At 35.8% G+C, this 18,184-nt stretch overlaps 1 protein-coding gene across 2 annotated transcripts in view; it reads right to left on the bottom strand.

Annotated features, from left to right (window-relative positions):
- Window positions 1–18,184, bottom strand: part of LOC150102546 (acid phosphatase type 7) — a 217,272-nt gene that overhangs the window by 145,656 nt on the left and 53,432 nt on the right. For both annotated transcript variants that reach the window (XM_090399639.1, XM_090399640.1), the window contains exons 3-4: window positions 17,463–17,645; window positions 4,154–4,179 (exon numbers count right to left, since the gene is read on the bottom strand). In XM_090399639.1, coding sequence (XP_090255765.1) covers window positions 4,154–4,179; window positions 17,463–17,645 — 209 coding nt within the window. The remainder of the gene's footprint in view (window positions 1–4,153; window positions 4,180–17,462; window positions 17,646–18,184) is intronic.

Below are 18,184 nucleotides of genomic sequence, written 5' to 3'. Positions count from 1 at the left end.
CGAAGGGTCTCAAATCTGTGGGCATACTATAGCAGATGACAAAAATTTTGGTGATAAAAATTTGGAACATAGTATACATGGAAGTAGTGTAGTATGCCATTAAAAATAACTTTATAAATGTTTTAAATTGGTAACTAAATTATTTCCATCTGGTGAGTGATTGTTTAAAATAGTTAGACATAAAAATGTATAGATAGGAAATTTTTTAAATCTGTAACATTTATTTTTAAGATGTATATAGGCAGCGCACTAATTGAATTTGGGTATCGAAAAAAAAAATGACGCACTAATCAAGGGATTACCGTACATGGCTTGTAATCTATTTATCCCAAAATGCATAACTTTACATTTATTGGCATTAAACTGACACCCATTATCTTTTGCCCATACTGACAGCTTATTTAAATCATCCTACAAGTTGATTAACTATTACTCTACCTATTTTCACATCATCAGCAAACAACTGAATATTTACTTTCAGATTATATCCGATATCATTTATGTACAAATTAAGCAGCAATGATCCCAATACTGAACCTAGTGGCACATCACTAGTCACCTGTTTTCATCTTGATTCTATCCCTCCATATACTTTTTTGATATCTATTCAGATCCACTTGTAATATCCATACCCATTTGTTCTAATTTTCGTAACATAGTTCCATGTGGTATTCTGTCAAATGCCTTTGCAAAACCCAGCAAAATCAATATGTAGCAATATCCTTTATCCAACTCAACTGTTACTCTATTAAAAAGTTAGTAAATTACTAAGGCATGACCAACCCTTCATAAAGCCATGTTGACCCTCATACGGTATCATATTTTTATCTACCCATTCTTGAATTCTCTTTTCTTTTTTTTTACCAATTTTTCTAGTACCACCATGCCTGAGATACTGATTGGTCTGTAATTTGCTACTGCGGTCTTAGAACCTCCCTTATGCAAGGAAATTTGCCTTCCTTCCACTCCTTTGTAATCTACCAGAGCTGAGACTTAAATTAAAGAGCCTAGTCAAAGACATGATCACTCAATAACACAATTATTTTATCTACTTCTGTCTCCTAGTGACTATCATCACTCATTAAGGTTTATCTTCCATAGTCATTCTTCCTCTTATTTGCCACATAACGAAAGAACTCTTTGGCCTACTCCACTGGATTCTTCTCATAATCTGATTTTGCCTTACCATGCTGGTCATCTTTCTTGCCCTGAGCCTTGTACTGTTCATCTTTCTCTTTATATACCTTCCACAGCATTTTCTTCTTCTGCAGCTCATGCTTAATGATATTACTTATCCATCTGACTCCAACTTAATTAACTCTCCTTACCCTAGGTATACAATTTAATACTGCTTCCTCTAGATGACCCTTAACTGTATCCCATGCACTAACATCCTTATCCTGCAGTATTTTAAGCCATGGTACCGATTTAAGCTTCTTCCTAGGCATGTCATAATCACCTGCCTTATAGTTCCACAAATACCCCTTCTTGATAGAATATTCCTCACGTTTTACAATCTCCCAAGTCAAGACCGCATGGTCACTTTCACCAATTGGCGGCAATGTTGTCACCTAGGTTATGGATAGTTCTGATCCTATGAGCAGGTCCAATACTCTCTCATCCTTAGTACCATCCATCACATGCTGCCTTAAGTAATTATCTCTTAGCAGGTGCATAAATTCTATTACCTTCCTGCCATATAATCACTTCCAAATTCCCCCCCGTTCAACACACACATCCTTTCTAAACCCGTCAAAACATGTGCAGCAGCTGTTCAATGCTCCCTTCACAGTTTAATTTTCTTTCTCTTCATTCATTCATTCCTTCTGTTGCTGTCTTTTGGAACAGTCTACTCTCATATTTCCCAGGGAATGCAATTCACTTGTCATCAAATCCAGTGGATAACAAGTTTCTTCTTACCTTTCTGTCTATCTATAGTACTAATGTACTACAGGTTGAATAACCTTTTGAATGGGATTACCATAAAAATAACTTATTTTCTATGTTCCTTTTTATTCATACTCTCCCTCACTGATGTATTTTCACCTTACCCTCTCAGTATCATTCTCGTATCCTTTTATTGACTTTCTCCTATCCTTGACCAATCCCTTCTTCCCCCCCACCATCCATACATTATTCTAACTGTGCATGCACTCGCTCATTCAACAAGAACTTTTCCCAAAGGTTCAACACCAAACTCATTCAAATGCAGTTGAAACCACATCAGAGATAGCAAAAATTTAATTTTGGTGGGAAGGATCAGTAAGCCCAGTCATGATGATGACGTATGAAAAGTAAAGCCTACTGAGCTGTTTAGAAATCATGCCTAAGAAGATAAGTTAAGGCCTTGAGAGTATATTAAGCTTGTTAGTAGTTGTTTATTGGTGTTCTTGGTAGAAGAAACTTCAAGAAGAAAAAACTTCCACCTCCATTTTATACCGAATAACTCAAATTCTGAAAAGGCTTAGAAAATTTTACTCTAAAAGATCTATGGATTTGGAAATGAAGCTGAAATTACACTGATTTTCTGTACTTTTGTGAAACCATCTGGAAGTATTAAGTAGTTATTTTATAACTACTTGATATTTAAAAGAGGCAGAACAAAACAGAACTGATTTTTGGGTTCATTTTTCTTTTGTTTATTTACTAGTTAGGTAACAAATTTAAAAAGAGATCCATGCTACCTTTAATTAAATATAGTATTTAAAAAAAATTAACAATGATTATACAGAGTAATCCAAAAGTCATGCACATTATAAAATAAACTTGAATTTTTCAATATTAGTGACTAACTTTATAGAACTAAACTGCTATGAACAAAGCTTATAACTGTATCCTTACAAAGGCAGAAATAAATAACATTATTAAAGCAAATGTTCAAAATGGCTGCCTCATTCTTGAACACAGACAAGTGTTCTTTTCACCAAATTGGAGGCAACTGTTCAAAGCATGGAATTATTGACTGCTCCGATTGCTTCAGTGATCATCTTCAGTTCATCAACTGTGTGAGGATTATTATTATACATCTCACCTTTCAGGTAACTCCATAATAAGAAATCTGGAGGTGACAAATCTGGCAACATTGGGGATCAAAGTCCTTTACAAATCAGTCTGTCACCAAAAAACTCTTGCAAAAATTGCACTGTTTCATTTGATGTATGGCAAATGGCACTGTCCTGCTGAAAACAGCAACTGTTCTTCAATCTCAATGAGAGCCACAAACTGGGTGATGATGTCTTGGGACAGTGCACTGTCCAATGTCATCTCAAAGAAAATGGATCCAACAATGTGAACATATGATAATGCACACCAGACTCCAATTTTTAAAAATTGGAGTCTGGTGTGCATTTGGAAAATCCTCATGGAAACATGAGGATTTTCCAATGACCAAATTCTATTATTTTGGTTACTGACGTATCCACTCAGGTGGAACCACACTGTCACTGAAGAAAACATTGTCCAGCTTGTGAACTTCATTTTCTTCAACAAATTATAGAAACCACTTATAGTACACAACACATTTTTCCTTATCCAGTGGCTTCAATTCCTGAACTGAGTGAACACATTAGAACTTCTAAGACCCTTTGAAGGTGAATGTTGCAAAACATCACCCACAGTCATTTTAGCCTCAGTCAAAATGGAAAGTCTTTCATGCAGCTGTTTGTCTGCAATGGATCCAGTTTCCTGAAAGCATTTGATTAATCTCGCAATTGTTAAATTTTGAGGAACAATGGAGTCCGGATACTTCTGATGAAACTCTTCCACAATATTTCAAAACAGATCATTGCTCCTAGGAAAGTACCATTTTGTTTTCCTCATAAACAAAACTATGCAATGGATACCCAATACCTGACAAGTGACAAATAGATTACACAATAGTGGCCAATAGTCCTAGGGTGCCATCTATAGGTGAAATGAATAATTAGAATTGAAACACTTTGATGCAGCTCAGCTTCAACTTTGTTATGCATTACTTTTGAATCACTCTGCATATACAAACCTGTTCATTTGATAAAATCAAAAACTGACTTATTTTGAGAACACAGAACATTTAATTAAATGCTGTATAGCACAATATACTTAACATTTATCATTACTATATTCTTTAACATTCACTTTTAATATAAATGAAAACATAAAACCATGTACTTACAGTATCTAAATCATATGCAAAGTCCCCTAGTTAAGGGAAAAAAATAACATAAACAATTTTGCAATTTCTCTTATGATATATTAAAACAGGTTATTTATAATAAGATAGTTATGTGATTAATTAGGGCTAAGTTCTATATTTTTATCATCAACTAAATGGGATAAGTTGCATCAAAGAATTTTTTATTATTTTTATTTTTTTTACATGCTGATTGGATCAATAAAGTATATATCAGATAATAAGCAAATTATCCTTCTGGCTCTTGCTATCATTAACCAAGACATGTCAAACGCAGCTGAATTGTAGGCACTATCTGATCAGAAATATCCAGATGCCTACTCATCCCAACTCTCACTCGAAAGCATTCATATGGAGTAGGGTGCTTTGCTACTATAACAGCCTTCAATCTTCTAGAAAGGCTTTCCACCAAATTTTGGTACACTGCTACAGTAATTCTCTTCCATTCATTCAAAAGAGTATTGATGTCGGTCACTGATGTTGGACATTTTGACCTGGCTTGCAATCAGTGTTCCAATTCATCCCATAAGCATTCGAAGGGATTGAGACCAGTGCTCTGTGCAGGCCAGTCAAGTCTTTCAAAGCTGATCTCATCAAGCCAATCCTGCACAAACCTCGTTTGTTAAATGCGTTTTTATATTGATACAGGAAAGGTTCTCCACCAAAAAGTTGGAAGCACAAAAGTTTCTGGAATATCATTATACGTCCCATCGTTGGGGATTTCCTGGAAATATGCTATGCCACCACACTTCATAGATGGCATAACAGATTCAAGCAGGTAGTGTTTTCCTGACATCGTCAAAACCCAGACACCATCAGACTGCCAAAGGTGAAGCACGATTCATCACTCCAGAGAATGCACTTCCACTGCTTCACCCAATCATTGCCATTGTCCTTGCTGATGTTAGGCTTGTATGCAGCTTTGGAAATCCATGTTCTCGAAACCCCTTCTTTGCACTGCTGCTGCTAGCTGAGGCATTTTGAAGGTCAATAGCAAGTGGTTCAACCGAGGACATGCTTTTTTCGTCATATGCTACAGCACTTGCAGTTCCACTCTGTGATTTTATGTGGCCTACCAGGTGATGCTATTGTTGCTTCTAAACATTTTGATTTTACAATATCATCTCAGATGATGATGGCAGTGGCAACATGGGAGAAATTTCCCAAAATGAATTGTGTAAAGGCGGTACATCCTATGCCAGTGCCACATTAAAAGTCACAGAGCTCTTCAGTACAGCTCATCTTACTCTTTGTTTATGAAGATTCCAAGACCATGTGCTTCCTTTTACACACTGTATGAACCCTGGTTGTGATGTATGTAGCCATATCCACTATTACAAATTGGTGTCTAGATATTTTTAATCAGATAGTGCAAGAAAGAGCAAAGAACAAATCATATTAAACTATTGCGCTCTCTAAGATAAACTGCAGAATTTTTGCTCTAAAACTAATGAGATCTTAAGAGGAGTGACATTTTTTTTTCACTGAGAACAAATAACTCAGTTATGACTCAATGTTTCAACTGTGACTGGAATTTAGAACCAGAGTTATAAATTCCAGTCAAAGGCTGTATGTAGGATATCCTTTCTTTTAGCATAACTGAATGGCACACAGCACTTCATTATATCAGGTCTATGAAATCGACTACTGTTTTAAGTAACTTTAAAAGTACCTTTGTGTTTTGACTTTACATTATGATCATCTTCAGGAGTGTATGTGAATATACACATGCACAAACATAAAAGCAATTACTACTACTATTGCTGCTGTAAGTTACAATATATATATATTAGCAATTAACACGAAAAGCTTGGCCTCCTATGGTGGAAAAACTTAACATTAAATTAAATTAATTACATCAGCAGAATTCAGAAATTCTTTGACACTGTCATTAATCCTTGTAATTAGACCTGACACTTCATATTACTGTTACAATTCACAGCTCAAGTTTCTTCACCAGGTAAGATCTGTTCTGTTACTAGCCTTTGCACGAAGTCAAGCTAATTGTAATTAGCCTAGAGCCCTGTTGGAGCAGTAGTGGGAGTTTGTACAGAGTTACTGAAAAAAAAAAAACTCTTCAGTCCTCTTTTGTCACCATTTTATTACTATTGCAAACCTGTAAAAAACGTCGCCAATAGCTGACACCTTCATCACTACACCAATACTACACCTTAGTTTGTAGTTGGAAGAGCCCTGAGATTGGCATTACTGCAGTTTGGTATTCTAAGCACTCTGCTGTTGTAGCTAGCATCAGATGTGTGCTGATCAAATCTTAGAAATTTAAAGGCCATCATTCTTATTTAAATTCGGTTATTTTATGAAAGTCTCAATATTTCTTTGAATTTCCTTTTGAGGCAAGTTCTGGTTGGACATATTGGGTGCCTTTGCAATTAAACCTAAGGACACTTGAAGTGGGTTTGGACATCTAATGAGAATGAATTTAGAAAGAATACCAAGAAATTATGAATGAAATTTGAGGACAAGAGACAAAGAGGGAAAATTACGGAAAATGTGGAGAGACCAGATAAAAGATCTAGGAGAAGAAGAAAAAAAAAAACTGAACTGGTGCAGTTTTCATCAAGGTTGCATTTGGGAGGACAGAAAGAGGAGAGATTTGATTTGCTTGATCTAATAGTTTCTGTTGGAACAGTGGTTGCCAGAACTTTAGAAATCCACTCACAACAGACAAGTTATCAGAGACAGTAGCAAGTGAATTTTCAGCCTCTTTCTAAATGCATTTCTTTGCATAATTTTTTTTTTTTTAAACATCATATTTGGTTACAAATGAAAATGAATTTATTAAGGAAGTTTTATTTCCTAAGAGTTAGAAATAAAACTTCTGGATCTAGAAACCTTGATTTGAACACAAAGAATTGACAAAACACTTGCAATTTTAGTTGCTGGATTTCTTTAAAAGTCATAATAAATGTTGGATGAAATATACTAGAATTTTTAAATAAAATTCTATATAAATTATTTACTACATGTGTAAGCCATAAAGTTACTTTATAATGTCAGGAACATATTCTCATTAAAACTGTTAATTATAAACCTCTATGGCAAGGAACAATGGAAATTTATAAAAAGATATGATAAGCTACATTTGAAGAAAGCAAATCCGCATAATAGACTTGTGCTCCTTAAACACTGCCACATTGCTGACATTATTCCTAATTTTGTTAAGACCAAAGAAACCATCCAGTTGCGTTCTATGCGGAAGATATATCAAAAAGCAAGAAAGGCATTATTACTGAACAAATTCATGAAACAAAGAAACAATTTTATTTAAATAATGCTTAGCTTCTGGATCTTGAAAATAACTTAAAAGGCATTCTCAATCAAGGCAATTTTGAATTAATATTTCATATTTCACAATCTTCGGCCAGATGAGCACATTATCACCATAAACACAGATTTTTTTTTTTTTTAATTTGAAAAATTAGAGGGAAGAAACCACCACAATATTCAACCAATAACTGACCCTAACCGCAACGGTGCTGAGTTATAAATTTGACCAATAGACCATTACCAAATGATGAACTAAACGTTTTATCTAAAGGTCCCAATTTGGCCATATCTCCTCTACATATACCATACTTAAAAATCATAGCAAATGTAGAAAGAGGTGTCAGAGAATTATGCACAGATCATCATAATCATCAAATGATTCCCATGTACCCTCAAGGGGGTGTACAGGATATGATAGGACTACATGAAAAATTTACATCATTATTAACTTCCTATCTACAATTTTCCTCCAAATCAGTCTGTTACTTGTCAAGACTACAACATTATCAGATCTTATATTTCAATCGTCTAAAGGCACATTGTACCATATCAATCCACCTATATCTTGGTCTTCCTCTGGGTCGCTTTCCTGCCAACGTGGCAGAGAACACTTGTTTTGCTAATCTTTCCTCACCCATTCTGTTTAAGTGACCATACCACCTGAGATTAGCTCTGCTAAAGTATTCCTGGATATTTATAATTTCAAGTTCTTTCCTAATATCCGCGTTTTTAATATGATATTGCCATTGATGCCATCTGTTCACGCCTCTAATCTTTCTCAGGATTCTCATATCTGCGGTCTCTAGTCTTTGGTCAAGTGTTCCTACTAATTTCTCTCTTATTCCATATGAATTTATTCAATTGACTTCCTACCATAACAGCTTTGTTGATTCTGTTGTCTATTTCCATATTTAATTTATCATCTTAACTAAAAATTGTGCCTAAGTAGCTGAAATGTTTTACTTGTTCCACAAGTTCTCTGTTCACAACGCAATTGACATTTTCAATGATTCTACCTATTTTCATTGTCTTTATCTTTTTATTGCTGACCTTCATACCATATCTATTACAACAGCTATTCAATTTAGTCAGAGAATCTTGCAGACTTGTAGCAGATTTATTTAGAAGTATAACATCTTCCGCATAAAGCAAAGAGCTGACATTAACATCTCCAATTTTGATATCATGTTTAATACCACTTTCCTTCATAATGTGATCCATATAGATAATGAATAACAGAGGGGATAAGGTACATCCTTGTCTCACACCAGATTTAACATTAAACCATCTTCCTGTACTTCCTTCAATTCTAACTGCTGACTTACAACTCAAATAAAGACTAAGTATTGCTTGATATAATGCCCCATTGACACCATATAACTGCAACGTATTGAATAGCTTCTCTCTTGGCACCTTGTCATATGCCTTTTGCAGATCGACAAAACTTAAATACAGATCTTTGTTATATCCCAATGCTTTCTCAACTATTTGTCGAAAAGTGAAGATCTGATCCTGACAGCCTCTATTTGGCCTGAATCCAGTTTGTTCTTCACCAAGCTTTTCTTCCACAATTTTTCTCAACCGTTTCTCAAGTATACTTGCATAGATCTTGCCAGGAACACTCAGTAGGAAAATACCTCTATAATTCTCACATTCAGTTTTATTTCCCTTTTTATATATGGGTACTATTAGAGCTCGACTCCCATCATCGGGAATTCATCCCTTTGTCCAGGCTTTCTGAACTATGCAGTGCAGTCACTGTAAGACTTTTATACCAGCATATTTCGGCATTTCTAGTCGCATATCATCTACTCCTGCTGCTTTTCCACATTTCAAGCCTTTGATGGCTTTTTCTACTTCAAGTATGGATATGTATTCCTGACTGTATGCCTGTTGAGTGTTTTTTACAACTGAGCTATCACTGCTTGTTTCATTTAGCAATTTTTCAAAGTAATTACTCCATACTTGAACGATATTTTTTTCTCCCGTTTTCATGTCACCTTTATCATCTCTAACTCCTTTTAAAGCACTGTTTCCTCCATTTCTAAGCTTCTTCAACAACCTTCTGAATATCTTGCCATCTTCTTGATATTTATTTTTATTTATTTTCTATATTCTTGCCAAAGTCCTCCCATGATTTTTGTTTAGCTAGTTTTACACAGTGTCTAGCTTTCTTACATTTGTCTCTGTTTTCTCTAAGAGCTCAAGCTGACTTATTTTCCAGGAACTTCTGATATGCTTTCTTCTTTTCTTTCACCACCTCTTTAACTTCCTGTGTCCACCATGGAGTTCTGATTTTTCTATCCTTGCAGACAACCTCACCACATGCCTCTCTGGCTGAATCAATCAGGGTTTTCTTCAAGGCTTGCCACTGAATTTCCAAGGTTTGATTCCTGTACTCAAATTCTTTCATTTTTTCTTCAATAATCTTTGTGTATTTTAGTCTACAGTCCACATCTGGGAGCTGCTCAACTTTTATTCATTTTAAAACTTTCTTACATGTCATTCTTTTCAATGTGAAATTCAATTTTATCTTGCTCAAGACTAAATAGTGATCGCTTCCAATTTCAAATCCTCTGCACACTCTGATGTCCTGCACCAGGGAGAAGACATCACTATCAACAATAACATAGTCAATGAGACATTTCTTATTGCTTGCCTCTTCTCTCCATGTGAATTTGTGCACATTTTTATGTCGAAACATTGTGTTAGTAATAACCAGTCCATGTCCTGAGCAGAAATCCAACAGGTATTTGCCATTATTATTAGCTTTGCTCTTTTCTCCAAATTTTCCCAAAATATTTTTATATGTCTGAAAATCATTTCCTACACTGCTATTTAGATCCCCAACAAGGACCAACTTTTCATTTTCATTGTGTCAGTTGCTTTCTCTAAAGACTCAAAAAATTCCTCCACTTCTACCTTAGTAGAACCTTCTGTGGGACCATAGGCACAAATAAGTCTCATTGTCCAGTTCCCCATTCTCATATTTGCCCACATTACTCTACTTGAGACTGACTGCCATTCAAGAAGATTAGCCTCGTATTTTGTGTTGAATACTATGGCTACTCCTTCTTTTCCTTGATTGTCATTGCCTGAATATAACATTTTGTATTTATTGCTCAAAAAGATCTCACCAGTTTTTGTCTTTTTTGCTTCAGTCACCCCTGTTATGTTGATTTATGTTGATCTGGTACTTATCTAATTCCTCAGCTAGCTCCATTTCTTTGCCATTCAGGCTTCTTATGTTGATAGTACCGATCTTTAACTATGGTGATGTTGAGTTGGGGTGTGTTTTCAGATTTGTTCCAGTAGCTAAATTTTCGCTGTTCGCCCTGGTGAAAACAACGGGGGGGGGGCTTTTTTAACCGGGCGACGCCCCAGCCAGCATGAAATTTAGTCATGTTGTACCATCATTTTCTATATTGGTTTAAGCCAATAAGAATACAATTTTGTCGGCTAAATCCAAATTGCCAGCCCATACTCGTTTGTTCAAAGTAGATACCCAACAGGGTGCACCACGAGAAAGTGGGGATTGGACATTAGGTCAGAAGCCATGGACGGTTCTCCGCATTCCTTTAAAGGTTATGTGGAGGTCTCCTCTCAGTTATACAGCTTTGACCCTTAAGCACCTCATAATTTATGTTTTGAGATTGCCCAAATTCTGTACAATGCAAAACCACATCCTTTAAATATACTCTTTTCAGGAGTGCAATCTCTATGTTCCCTTTGCTAGAACACCAATATTGTCATCATGAAGGTTGACATAGGTACTGCCACTGTTGTCATGATTACCACAGAATATAATCATAAAATTAATGTCTCACTAAGAGAGATAAGTCAACATACAGTGTTATCAGCAGCGATCCAACAAAAAGTCAAATCAATAAATTAAATTATTGGACATTGTACCATGGGATGCCACTACTGTTAAGAAACTACGAATTCATCATACTCATTTGCCTCATCTATGGTCTTCCAAAAATACATAAGAATGGCAACCCACTATGACCTATAGTGGATGTATTGGATCTCCCACTTACTGCCTTGCAAAAAACATCTCTCTCGTCCTTTTCAGAATCTCACAGGCCATATCAGTTATTATATCAAAAACAATCTTAACTTTAAAGACAAAATAAAAGATCTACTTACTAAAATAAAGAGCCAAAATGCTTCATTTCGGTGATGCAAAATTATATAAATCAAGTGGGTATTTAATCCAGCATTATTTCAAAGTTGAATGCAGAAAGTATGAAATTTGACCAGAGAGCTCACAGGAATACACTCACCAGCACTTACAAGTTGCCCTAGCACAGACATTATAGAAGACATGATCTTTGCCCAAGCTTCAATATATTCGCCTTCTAAAAGATCTACATTTGTCTAATGATGAGATTATGGTTTCTTTTGATATAGTCTCACTTTTCACCAACATACCACTACAAGAGACTCTTCGGTTTTCAGAATCTGATTTCCCAGAGGATATTATACCTATTTAAATTCACCATCAATGTGGCTATTTAAATGGAATAATATGTTATTCAAGTAAATAGAAAGAACAGCGATGGGCAGTCCTATCTTATCTCACTAGCCTTAGCAGATTATTTTATGGAACATCTAGAAAAATAACTCTTTGATACTATATTCATTCAGCCTCATATATGGTTATGTTTTGTTGATGATATATTTGCAATCTGGTCCCACACTGATTCAGAATTACTTCAGTTCCTAGAGAAAATAAACTCCTTGTACTATAGTATCAAGTTCACTATTGAACAAGAGTCCAATAACCAACTACCCATTTTTGGATACCTTACCTATTCGTAATCCCACAGATCATGTGGAATTTTGAATTTATCATCAATGCAAATGGGTATTATCAAGTCAATACATAGAGCTCATACGATCTGCTCCCCTTCTGTTAGATAAACTGAATAAAATTAAAATCAGTCTGATAGGTAATGGATACAATAAAACTACCATTCGAAAATTAATTTATAATTATCATCCTCTCACCAGAATACAATCTAATGTGAATTTCAATACCCTATCTTAAAGGAACCTTGGAACAAATAGCAAGGATTCTTCGAAAATTCAATCTATACACTTCCTTCAAACCAGCTTGTAAACTGTCTTCCTTTCTACCATCCACAAAGGATGCATTATCAGGTCTATCAAGAACCCTGCTCATGCCACCTTTGTTATTTGGACAGACAGGCTGTTCTGCATTGATTAGAATTGAAGAACATTAAGACTATATTAGATTTTTGAAATTCAACAAGTTTTGCCTTGCTTTGCATGCTACTGACACTAGGCACAGAGTTCTTTGGAACCAGACTAAACTTTTTCATTCCAGCAAGTTCAAATTCGAACATCTTTTCCTAGAAACATGCGAAATGCTACAATATCATTCAAATCTGAACAGATCAGACTGCATGCCAATATCAAATTTTGGGAAGTGATCACTATTAATTGTTCATAATTTTTTTTTAAATATTTTTTTAATATTTGTAAACTGTAACTCTAATAGTGAAATATCATGTACTTCAGCTGTGACTATGTGCATGAATTAAGACTCGTTGTGATTCATATATAAGCCATAAAGTTACTTCATAAGATTGGCAATGCATGCCAATCTTATGAAGAATCATTGCTTGCTGATTAGTATGCTAATCAGCAAGCAATGAAAATTCTTCCCATCCACAAAAGGTTGTAAACTGATAGTACATTATTGCCTTGGGTGAACTATTCCTTTTTATTTATTTTACATAATTTGGAAACTTGACTTTAGAGACCAAATACGGAAATTTTTTAAGACACTCTTCAGACTCTCAAGTAAGTGGGGCAGTGGTCTCACACCAAGCAGTGAAATTCATCTCCCTGCTAAAGGCAATCAAAAACAACCATGCCCACAATGAGATATGAGCCCAAAGCCCACTGACTAGAGAGCAGATATGTTGACTAGTATATAATGCATAGCATTATACATATCCATAAGGATATGTGCTTTGCATTATGGTATACTAAGGCAAGTGATGTGAAGTTGTTAGCTCCTATATATATGAGTTGTCCCAGTCCTGAAAATACTTCAGGTGCAAACTTTGTTTGCTTACACTCGGATAAAGGATTAAAGTACATAATTTCTTGGTATCTTTAATTTATATTATTAATTTATGCAATATTATTAAGGTCACTACAGAAGTTACCTTATGAAAGCATGGATCCTGTTCATGTTTCTCCACAATATAAGGCATGCGGTGGAGCAATACAAATTTGATTTGAAATGTCTTCTCAGAAAGAAAGTGTTGCATTACCTCTTGAACACTGTACAAGATCCCAGAACACATAAGTATCCCTATTGTCTATCTATGAGGGTGGTGTGAAAAGTTCTCGGCCTCGACCATAGATGGCAACACTATCGGCAAGATTTTTTTTTTCTTAGGTGGTACATCTCTCATAAGCATCTATGTGAAATTGCAAGTCATTCTATCAAGTAGTTTGTTTTATACAGCTGTCTGAAGCAAAAGTGTTGTCTGTATCCCTTGAATTCTCATGGAAAGGCTTAGACGTTGGTTATACATTCTTACTAAATAGCTTAAGGAAATTACAACATACAATAGAATATACATTAAAATAAATTTTAATACACTTCCAATATTTCGTTGCCATTATCACAGGAACTTAAATATAAGACACGTGCACACAAGCACAACAACACAGTAAATGAGGAACAAAGCAGGAAGCTATTCTTTCTCCTAAAAGTCCTGATGATGTCCCCTAACGAGCAATGTTGGTATTCTTGGCCGATTTGGCTGAAGGTGTTCTGATGTAGGTTTCCCAAATTTGGGGCAGTCTCATGCAACCAAATTTGTTGAGGTTTGGAATGTTTCTTAAGGCATGAGGCTGATTCCATGAATAGCCTTTCGTATTTGAATTTACTACGGTGTATTATCGTGGCTTTCTTCCACCGTATTCTATGGCAGGTATCCAGCGCATGGTCTGCAAGACCGGAGTGGCCGTATTGGTGAAACCAGATGTAGTCCTTGTGTTCTGAAATTCTGATATTAGCTGTCCTGCCTGTTTGGCCAAAGTAGGACAGCTTACAGCTGCAAGGGACTTGGTATACACCAAGTAGGTCTGGGGGGGGGGGAGGTTGGTATTTAGTGGAGCAGATAAGGGATGCCAATTTTTTTATAAGGTCTGTAACAAAAAGTCATGTTTTTTTAGGATTTTTGTAATTTTTTTCTGAGGTGCCTCGAATATAAGGAATGGTGATGGATTTAGAGTAATCCTTGTTGTGAAGGCAGGAGGGGGTTGTGGTTTATTGGTTTCAATATTTTTTGGATTTTTGGGGGGGGGGGGGGCATTGGCTAAGAAAGTGTTGAGAATGTGGTTTAGTTCTGTGGTTAGGGCATTGTCATTTGAACAGATAAGTTTAGCCCTGTTGTGTAGTGTCTTAATAACTCCATATTGTTGTGAGGGGGAGGGGGAGATTGTTGGTGAATGTATCTGCCTGTATGGGTGGGTTTTCTATAAACTGAGAAAACCAAGGTTCCATCAGGCTGGCAGGTGACTAGTGTGTCTAAGAAAGGAAGGCAGTTGTTTTTTTTCTTCTTCCAGGGTGAACTTGATTCTGGGGTGTTGGTTGTTTAAGTGTGTTAGGAAGGAGAGGAGTGCATCAGAGCCATATGGCCAAATAGCGAATACATCATCATCAACATAGCGAAGCCAAACGGTTGGTTTTTGTGGGGCAGAATTTAAGGCTTTCTCTTCAAAAGTCTCCATAAAGAAATTGGCCAAGGGTGGGGAGAGTGGTGAACCCATGGCTGTCCCCTCTATTTGTTTGTAGAATTTTCCCTGCCAAACGAAATAGCCTGAGTTCATTGTGAACTGAAATAAGGCTGAGATATCGGGAGAAAATTTAGCTTGGATTAGTTCTAAGGATTCTTTGAGGGGAACATTTTTGAATAGGAAGGAGACATCAAAACTGAACATTATGTCAGTGTGTTTGAGTGTAAGGTTTTCTATGCTGGCTTTGAAGTGGGCTAAGTTTTTTATGTGTGAAGGTGTGTTGCCAGTATAGTGTGTGAGGGCTTTGGCCAAATGTTTAGCTAGTTTGTATGTGGGGGAATCAATGCCATCCACTATGGGATGTAATGGCACATTTTCTTAATGTATTTTTGGGAGTCCATATATATATGGGGGGGGAGTTAAATGGTTTTAATTTGTTAGTGACTTCTACAGGCCAAGAAGTGACCTTCTTAAGGAGCCTGTGGAGTTTTCTAATTTGTGAGTTAGTGGGATTGTACTCAATAGGGAGGTATTGAGTACAATCTATTATGAACTATTATGAACTTCAAAAGAAATTCATTTGAAGTTCATAATAGTTTATGGGCACACTTCTCCTTCGTTTTCGACAATTAAGAAATGGACTGCCTACTTTAAATGTGGCCATACCAGCTTTGAAGATGATCCATGTGAAGGACGTCCAAAAAGTGTAACACCACCAGAAATCATTGATCGAGTGCAAGATATGGTATTGGATGACTGGTGAGTCAAAGTGCATGAAATTGATGAGACTATAGGCATTTCAAAAGAATGTGTAGGATATATTTTGCATGAAGAATTGCAAATGAAAAAGCTTTGTGCAAGATGGGTGCTGCTCTTGCTCAAAGCAGATCAAAAACGCACTCGCATAAAAATCTCTGAACAGTGTTTGGAGCGGGAATAAAACTGATTTTGTGCATCGATTTATTACTATGGATGAGACTTGGATTCACCATTACACATCAGAATCCAAATAGCAGCCAAAACAATGAACAAAAGCCGGCTGTTCATCACCAAAGAAGACAAATTTGTTCCATCAGCAGGAAAGGTCATGGCATCGATGTTTTGGGGTGCTAAAGGCATTTTGTTTATTAATTATCTTGAAAATGGTAAAACAATAACCAGGGAATATTATTCCAATCTTTTAACCAGACTAGATGAAAAAATTCATGAAAAAAAATCATCTTTCATCAGAACAATGTATCTGCGCACAGAGGTGTTTTGGCAATTGGAAAATTTAGGGATCTGCACTATGAATTGTTGGGACATCTACCGTATTCCCTAGATTTGGTTCCCTCTGACTTCTATCTTTTCCCAAAACTAAAACTCTTCTTTGCTGGTCAGCATTTTTCTTCAAATGAAGAGGTGAGTGCAGCTGTAGAAGGGTATTTTGCAGATCTTACTGAGAACCACTACAGGGAAGGGATAATTGCACTGGACCATCACTGGAATAAATGTATTAGTCTTAAGGAAGATTATGTTGAAAAATAAAAATAATTTTGAGATTATAAATTCATTTTTTCAATGTTAGTCTGAGAACTTTTCAGACCATCCTCATATATACACCTACATAAAATTGAAAATCTATCCTACAGATGAAAAGAGCCTTCCAGAATAACAATACTATTTGTCTATTATGGAAAACCAAATCAAACAGAAGCACCCATACAATCACATGCCAGTTCAACATGTTGTTGAAGAAATCAAGTATATCACTCCTTCCTTCTGAATAAGGTGAGAAGCCTCAGTGAATCAATTACAGTATCTGCCAGTTGACAGCTAAATGCCTAACTTATTCAAAGTATGACAAACTTTTATTATTATTATCCAGGCCTCCATGGAGTCAAAAGACTCATTCTTGAGTCTTTTGACTCCATGGAAGTCATTTTGACAAATGACCATTCTTGTTCTAACCACTCTCTCAGGCAATGCATTCCACGGTTCAACCACCCTCCACGATTTTAAGAAATCTAATAATGAAAGTTGGAATCAATACTTTCCCTGAAGAGTGCATACACATTAAATGAAACATCTGATACTGCAGAAGTTATGGTATATTCAGGAGGGCTTTTTTTGTTGTTGCTGCTGTTGTTGTCTTCGTCCTTGTGTTTGTTCATAATAAAATATTTACCTGTTATTATGATTTATGCATATAAATGAAAGCATGCACACCTACCTACATGAAGAATAGCATCATACATTCCTTTCTGTACTTCCTCTTGAAGTCTGGGTATGGACTGTCCATTAACATTTCCTAAGTCACCATAAACAGCCAAACTAGGGCTCCAATCACTGCCAGCTTTCATTGTTGTAAACCAATACAAGGCACTCCATCCATCAATACTCCCACAGTGGTAATCTAAAGCATAACATAACAAAACCAGTTGATTATTAAAACAAAGGAACAATTGCCATTTTTTTATTTGCTGGAAGGTAAATCTTGATAAAAATCTAAGGCAAAAACTGACATTAAAACTTTTCTAAATCACTTAGGGAATTGAACAATGTAGATCCGAATATAAATTAAATTATACTTTAATAAATATTTCCGATATTTCGGCAACGTCACGTTGCCATTTTCAAAAGGAACTTACAAAAAGGCACGTGCACGCAGGCATACAGTAACTGAGAATGAAGATACATTCATGTTTAAATTTTAATTTTAAACATTATTTAAATTAAAATAATTATTTTAATTATTTAAAATAATGTTTATATCGCCGAAATGAAGCCTAATGGCTCTTTATATTTGAGTAACTTAATGGGTGCACCTTTTTATACAACTCGTATAGCAGAGTATACAAGTTCTTTTCGCTATACCCTTTGGTATTAATCTGGTCTAGCTACTCACTGATGCCTCAATAAAGGCTGAAACCGGTCTGGGTTTCAGACCTCCCA

Source organism: Typopeltis vanoorti, chromosome 10 (genome assembly GCF_054136105.1).
Source record: "Typopeltis vanoorti isolate ZY-2024b chromosome 10, IOZ_Tvanoo_1.0, whole genome shotgun sequence".
Lineage (NCBI taxonomy): Eukaryota > Metazoa > Arthropoda > Arachnida > Uropygi > Thelyphonidae > Typopeltis > Typopeltis vanoorti.
The sequence above is the reverse complement of the archived record's forward strand: the minus strand, read 5'-3'. Positions and strand labels throughout refer to the sequence as shown.